The 7997-nt window shown below is 34.8% G+C and overlaps 1 protein-coding gene across 1 annotated transcript; it reads left to right on the top strand.

Annotated features, from left to right (window-relative positions):
• Positions 1-4188: 4188 nt before the first annotated feature.
• Positions 4189-7974, top strand: LOC123534963 (monocarboxylate transporter 13-like). Its single transcript, XM_053518936.1, has 4 exons — positions 4189-4612; positions 5375-5518; positions 6412-7173; positions 7646-7974. Exons 1-4 carry the CDS (start codon positions 4420-4422, stop codon positions 7972-7974), a joined length of 1428 nt encoding a protein of 475 aa, XP_053374911.1. The 5' UTR covers positions 4189-4419.
• Positions 7975-7997: the final 23 nt, after the last annotated feature.

The raw sequence follows: 7997 nt of genomic DNA, 5'->3' as shown, positions 1-7997 counted from the left end.
GTCGAAAGGCGAACACACGACAAAGAAGCAATTTTCGACCTTTCGTGTTTTCGTGTCTTCGACATTTCAACCCGCCGATACGAACAAATATGTATTATTTCGACCTTTCGTGTTTTCGATACTTCGACATTTCGCCTCGCCGACACGAACACACGAAATGGCAGAAATCAGCCACCATAATTGTCAGTTATCGTCCGTTGAACATACGTTACATCCGTGCATGTCCGGTAGTAGTCCGGCCGCGAATCAGGTCCATCCGACAAGAACGGATGCGAACCGGATAAGTACAGAATAAGGAACGTACGAGTAACGAACAAAACGCATACCAGCGCATTGCTATTGTACATCTAACGGACAACCTTGTCTGGTGGTGTACGTTCCAAATTTTGAACATGCTCAAAACCTTTTACCGGATGGAACGAACATCGCCGGACAAGAAGCACAGGCGCCGCATAAGAAACGGAAATGAAACGCATGCGAACGGACAGGAACGGATTGAAAATTTTGTTATACGTTTGACGTCCATTAACGCTATACGGTGTAGTGTGACTGACACACAAGAAATTAGTTAGGCTTCATTATTTTGATACTTGCATGTTACAGGGGTAGTTAACCTTACCAGTGTTCTTGGTGCTGTACTAGTACTAACCTGTTCGCCGCAATTAACTGCGAACTTTTCCACATGAATCAGAGATAGAAGACGAATGATTTCAGACACAATGTCTTTCATCAAATGGTCACGGAGAACATACGCCTCACCCGGGAATCGATATCACGACCTCAATCCGCTCTCTCTAAGAGGACAGGCTTCCTTAGGCCTAAATATTTTTTTGTTTCCGGTAACATGCTCAAAAACTTAGGGTAAGTAGGTCGGAAATTTTTCTTTTTTTTTTTTTTTTTTTTTATAAAGTGAGACTTTTTGGAAACGCTTTTCCTGTCAAAAAATGAATACAAATAAGGGGATTATGCCTTTAGAGCATCAGTATTCACTGACCATGTTTAAAGCATAAAACGTGCAGTTTTGCAACTTCTTGTTAAAAAATTTTTTAAAAAATCTCCATGGCCATAAAAACATTTAGGGTCAGGCCGATAATTTAGGGGAGTTCGGGATACCGGAAACAGACATTTTAGGCCTTATTTTCACAAATCTTGTAAAAAGTGGTGAAGTACGCGAAACACGGATATTTTGACTTCCTTATTTATGCATACCATCAGTCTGTATGCAATAATAGGAGGATTAAGTTGCAGTGGCGGATTAGATTAGATCAGATGAAAGCGGAAATATGATCATGCTTTTAACTTGATGGATGTTATGTGTACGAAACCTTGACCTGGGCTCAGTTCTTCGAAACTTTAACCGGCGATTAAGCTAACGGTTGATTAAATTTAAGAGTTATTTTTCGACATTTCAGAAGACTTAGAAAACCGATGTATGAGGTAAGAATTATGAACACTGAAAAATCTTTCCAATGAAATCAAAACATCATATTAGTGTTTCCCATCAAGTTTAGTATTTTGAATCAAAATTTAACCGGCGGTTAGTTTAACAGTCGATTAAAGTTTCGAACAACCGGACCCTGATTTCAATCCCAGCGTGAAAAATATGCATGGTCGATTCGACTGTCTGACCTTACGGATATTGTATATTACCATATGCTACATAATGAAATTTTAATTAGCGCCAGATGCGTTAACTAGCAGTCAGTCATTTAAACACTTAACGTATATAAAATGCCTTCGGTATCATAAACATGTGTACAGTATATCATAGCGTATCGTTATATAACAGCTGAGACAGCGTGTATCATAACTTGTTGCAGAGAACAATAACTGTGTGTGTGTTTAATCTTGTGAAACGATATTTGAATGTACAGAACCATTTACGGTGACAGAATACTAAGTAGCAATGTAGTTATACTAAACAAGACTGTTACAATAAATCAGATGTGTACGTGAGAAGACAAATTATCCTTTTCCCTTGCACCAGCTTAAGTGGAATTCTATTATAGTAAAAGTTGATTGTAGCCCATGATCCTACAGGAACATGAATATACTTTATTAACAGCAATTTACATTGATATTTGATTTCCTCACATGAAGAACTATTTTCCCCAAACGAGACTTGAACACACATTGGTGAGGGCAAGTGATTTATATAGAAATAGTTTTATCATATGAGTTTTCACCTTTACTGTGTACATAGTTACACAGGCAGGGTACTCGAGTTTTGAAACTATTGTTTATTTACTAATTTAATTATGTATTGATAAGATCGTACCGATAATTTCACCCTAAGTATAACTAGAATTAAGCATTTCACTTTTGAAATATTGCGGTACCACTTCATGCAATGGTCTCATACCCTTTTAAAACCCTTTCCGCAAGGCCAAAACGTCTTTGTATACCTTAAAGCTAAAGTAACAAAGAACATTCTTTTCAGTCTTTAAATCTTTTTTGAATTCAGGACACGACATTCAAAACATTTCACAGGTTATGTATTGTACAGAAGTATGTAAACACTTTTTGAATAAAGCTCTGACAAAAAATTGTAAATGATTATACTCATAGCTTTAGACTTTCTATAATAAATTTAAAATACTTTATGTCAAACTAACGTTAACTTACAGTCTGACGATATAAATGTCTCAAGGGATTAGATGTCTAAAATAAATATATTAAACAATGGCATTTGCTTGTTCTATTCTTAACGTCGACCTTGTTTTGCACTGTGTTGCAGTTTCTAAATATCTTTTACCGTGACGTTTTTTCTTTTTATTAATTTTGTATGATTTATGAAATTTCCTCAGGCTCAAGTAGAGACAAATTTCATAGTGAAGCCCGTTGTCCAAAATGTTTGCAGAGAATTCATTTTACCAGGAAAAATCTAACTATTTGTAAACAATTATAAAACACAAAAGAAAAGATATCAGTATCATTTTTTCTAGGGCGCCTCAAGTATAAGGATTTAATGCGACAGAATTCTAACTCCAGTATTGAACAATTAAAGTCGGGTCCTGTAGGGCTATTTTGTCACTTCATTAAAAAATAAGCTTGAGGCGGAAGTAAAACTTATATATATGTCTTCCACAATATGCATTCTAAAAGGAAAAGTCAAAATAAAGAACATTTACCGCCTGTAACTCAGTATTTTCTAAAATATCTACCTCTGCCCCCATTTATTTAAGTATGTTAAGAGGTAAATTCAGTTTGTACAGCAAGAAAGCGCTTATCAAATACAACATTTCCAACTTCGTACAATAAATCAATAAGTCTTGGAAAAAGTAAGAACTTAATGAATTGGTCACAGTGGGACTTGAACCTATCCTTCCCCCCCCCGCCACCCAACCCCCATGAAAACATTTAAGTCAAAAGTAGGTTTATGGTAAGAATCGAATACTCTTCCAAAGGAATGACCTTATTAGGTATCTAATTCCTTACTTACACAAAACTTGCATTTAAATAGATGTACACTATAAGCTGAATTCATACAACTGAATGTTTCGCTTTTTCTGCCTTTATCTGCAGCTACACCCTAATTTTGTTTATCTAAGAAAAAAACCTTTATGTTAGTTTAAGATGAATTTATGCAGTTAATGGTGTTTGTTTTTGCCTAAAATGCCCGGTGTATTATGATGGTGATTTGGTCAGAATTCATGACAGCTGTCAAAATGAGAAGTAAGATTTGGGTCAAACACTTCGTCTTTTGAAAATTTAATCATAGACTTTTACGACAGTATGTTTGTTATTTCATGTACATTTTTTTTTGTACTTTAAGCGACACGTGAAGTATATTTTGACTGTGCTTATAAGATTTTGGAAAACAAAAGTTTGATTTCTTTTCGAATTTTCCGTCACAATGCACTTGAGGATCATAAAGTCCATTCAATCTTTCTATAAAAATCCCTTCAGTCGGTGCTGGAGGAGTGGAGAATGTTGAAAACTTCACTACTCCTTATATAAACACATTCTACTTATTGTTTTCCTTCGATGTCACCTATTCTTCCAATTATTTCTTCAGATTATTTCATAACCTATCTGCTCTTGTAAATATAATGTTTTAATACCAACTAAGCAATAAATATTATAAGGCACAAATTATTCATTTGCTTAGTTTTAAATCCATTTTATCTCATTTTATCTAATAAACGTATCAAGATAAACTTAAAATAGGTCGTTGAGGTACTCGAGCATGCTTCTATGGATGATCTCCATATAACGATAAAGAAATTGAGTGCATATCGCGTTTTTACCATTTATATAACAATAAAAGCGTTATTCAAATATATGGATATACTATTAGACATTTGTTTTGTATGGATCATCAGTTTTACAATGCGTCGGATGCATCATCTGGGCAAAATGAAATAAACATATAAAGAGATCTGTTTACAAATTTCTTAAATATTTTATAACAGAACAATGCTTCCCATCAGAAAGGATGGTGGTTGGGGCTGGATGGTACTATTAACTGTATTATGCTGCCAGACCATTCTAGGAGGAATTTGTTTTTCCAGTGGACTTTTCTATATAATTTTCATGGACGCTTTCAATTCAGATCCCGTGGAAACATCTTGGCTGTGTTCCCTTCCAATGTCATTCTGGTATTTTGCATGTAAGTTATACTGAATTTGTTATGTCGGCCAATGTTGTACATATGTAACATTCTGACTGTTGAATGGTTGAAGGGATCTCCGTTGCAGAGTGGTTGATGTCGCTTGCCTCAAATCACTTGTCCTTCATCGCTGCTTCTTCTTTGATATAGAATTATTGTATGTGAGGAAGCCATCAGTCTGTCCTTAGAAATGCCCTTAGTTCTACCCAGCGTACCCGTCAATGGCAGAAAGACGACCATAAGCTGGATAGTCGCCATATGACCTATTATCTAAATATTTGTATAAAAAAGGACGGTTTGAGTTTCTGCTGTTGTGTTATTAGCTAAATGCTTTCTCCAAAGAAACTAATGCAACCAGTATTTACCCGACAGGTTAAATCTTGTACATGTTTACCTTTTTAAGAATAATCTGTTCCGGGGCATATATTATTCTCAAAAAATGGTATGAACGATTAAGTGAGAGTTTTAACTCGGTCTGGAAAAGAATTGCCTCAGTTGTTTGATTTCATAATTTGATTTTACGGCGGGTTGTGATTCGCTACCGTGTTGCAAATCTAATAAGATCGAAGCAACAACTTCTATGGAGAAAACAGTCATTAAATGATTCTTCATATCCACTAGTGTGGTGATTTCTGTCATGTCTGTAAGACTTTGTAATATTTTGTAAAAATGCTTAGCATTACTAAAAAGTTTTTATACATGTTTCTCCACTAGTCAGGTCTGAAACCATTTAATTGTTGATGAACCGTTTATACATTTCAGGCCCATTTGGAAGTTTTCTCACTAACAAATACGGCTGTCGAAAGAGCGCTTTCATTGGTGGTGTTGTAACAACAGCTGGTCTAAGTCTGGGTTTCTTTGCGAGTAGTACCGTGTATCTTTTCGTCTCGCATGGCTTTCTCACAGGCATGTAAATCATTTAGTTTATAATCTGCATTTTCATCTATCTGGCAAACCTAAGTGGTCTTAGGAAATAAAACTTTGCCATTTCTGATTTGTTTGCTTTTACTTAGCTTTATTCCGAGATGAACTTACTGATTACTGTTGTAATTTTAACTTAATACACGTGTCTCTGTAGCACCTATTCTTTGCAGTAAATATATGAAGGGGTAAAGTAAAAGTGTACTTCTGTTACTAAACTAAAATTGAACATCTTTTAACCTTGTTTCCCTTTTAAAATTGATGTTGTAAGTACTGATATAACATTTTTGTTCTGACATTTCCATAAATTATATTCAGATAAATAACAGTAATAGTAAAAATAGCTGAAAAACAAGTTAAATGTCTTGTTATGAAATATCAGTTCTAAAGCAGTAGAGGTTAAAGTATTGATGCTGCACAACAGGGACGTTAAAGCCCCAGGTATTTAATGGATTTCTATTTCTGTGTTCAGGAGAGGGGTGGGGGCTTTCTCTCGTTATGTCCCTCCAATCAGATTGCGCTTTGGTTGTACTATTAGAGGATGAATAGCGCCCTTAGTGGCTGCCCTTTTGTGTAAAACGCCTTTGAATGTTATTGTCACGATAAAGGCGTTAAATAAACCTTAATTCATTTCTTTAATGAATGTATAAGTCTGAAACATTCACTCGCCTAACTGAATGAATGTGCATCAGTATTAAGAACAAAGTTATAACAAAGCACGAAAGCGCAAATGTTTTCCTTCATACGATATTAATTAATACCTTTCTTTATCGGTATACTAAAATAACTGTTTAAAAATATAACATTGGGACATATATTTATAGCATAGCTTCTACTCTTCAAGTGTAAAAAGTGTACATTGTGGATTTTTGTTTCAGGATTCGGTCTTGGCATAAACTACACAGCTTGCATGACAGTCATGAATAAATACTTTGACAGATATAAAACAATAGCAACAGGAATATCATCTATAGGACATAATCTTGGTCTTGTAATTTATGCAAAATTTATAAACTATTTAGACGAGACTTACGGATGGAGAGGAATGATGTTGATTCAAGGTGCAATAGCTCTTAATCTTTGCGCATGCGCGTGTACACTGTTTCCACTGAAGTCGGCCGTAAATTTAAATACAGAAAATTTTCATGAGAAATCTGATAAAAAGAAAGGGTCAATCAATTTATCATTATTTAAAAAATTAGCTTTTGTTTCATTCTGTGCCAGTAACATTTTTACAAATCTAAGTTTAGGTATATTCATTTTGCATTTGCCATCATATTCAAAAGAAGTAGGATATACTGAAAGTAATTTCGGAACTGTGCTAATGGTGTTTGGAATAACAACAATCATAGGTAAGGTAGTATATAGTTTACTAGGCCACCACCCTAGAACGGACGAAACTAGTCTATATACTGTATCATTAATGGCAACAGGCGTTTTTATATGCCTTATACCAGTGTTTCTGAGTAAGACAGGAATGCTTACTTTGACTGGTCTTGTTGGATTTTTCTACTCTGTAACTGGAGCATTGCTTCAAGCAGTAATCTACAGAATTGTAGGATTTGAAAGGTTTGCTGACGGCATTGGTTTATCACTTCCCTTCAAAGCAGCCGGAAACATTATTGGTGGACCACTCGCGGGTATATTGCACACTTTATCACGTTTATAATCATAAGCAAAGTATATTTATGAGTACTCATATATATTTTCTCATCATTACATTGATACAAATAAAAGATGTAATATAGCTTTGACCTATATAGACTCTTGCATTTTTGAAAAACAAGCTCGAGCGTATATGTTAGAACACTTAAAGATAATCTGGCCATTACAGCGTTAGCAAAGTTTGCAAATTACTCGGTGCTGCTGACTCAGTACGTGTTATTATCAAAATATCTGTCTTGAAGTTTGATGTAATGCAATGAATTGCATGTTTATATGCCATATTTGAGTAACATTGTTTGATGACCCGTTTGAACATGTGGTCGAATTGGCACTCGACGATCTCGGTATGATTTCGAAAAACAATATAAATATACATGTTATTAGTGAATCGACAGAAATATTCTGATGTATTTTAGTTAAACATTTAATCTTTTTTGTTTATTGTAGGATTTTTATTCGCTGTCACTGGGAAGTATACTTTTTCTTTTTACCTGTCCGGCATATGTATGATCACAGCATCTGTGTTAATGTTACTACCAATTATAAGTCATAGACGTCGTGATAGACGACAAAAGAAAGCAAATATCTACACCGTCTGTGAATTAAACGTACCAACTGATGATAAAAAGACAAAAGCTTTCAGCACGATAAGTGTTCAGAAGTTAGATGACTCAAAGAATTTTGCTGCAATGAAAATGAGGAGTTTACATGTTTCAATTGATGCTCAAGAGAGTGAAAGAATGTTGCCAGAAAGTGAAAATTCTGATAAAGATTAGGTAGTAAGTGAGAAAGCAAGATG

This window comes from Mercenaria mercenaria, chromosome 12, assembly GCF_021730395.1.
Source record: "Mercenaria mercenaria strain notata chromosome 12, MADL_Memer_1, whole genome shotgun sequence".
NCBI classification, from domain to species: domain Eukaryota; kingdom Metazoa; phylum Mollusca; class Bivalvia; order Venerida; family Veneridae; genus Mercenaria; species Mercenaria mercenaria.
Note: the sequence above shows the minus strand (reverse complement) of the source record. Positions and strands in the feature narration are given on the sequence as shown.

Bases quoted from the DNA above. Each gene is read 5' to 3' on its own strand.
- LOC123534963 (XM_053518936.1), top strand. From the start codon at position 4,420: ATGCTTCCCATCAGAAAGGATGGTGGTTGGGGCTGGATGGTACTATTA. The intron at 5,519-6,411 runs GCATGTAAATCA...TTTTTGTTTCAG, and splicing joins CTCGCATGGCTTTCTCACAG to GATTCGGTCTTGGCATAAAC. The intron at 7,174-7,645 runs GTATATTGCACA...TGTTTATTGTAG, and splicing joins TATTGGTGGACCACTCGCGG to GATTTTTATTCGCTGTCACT.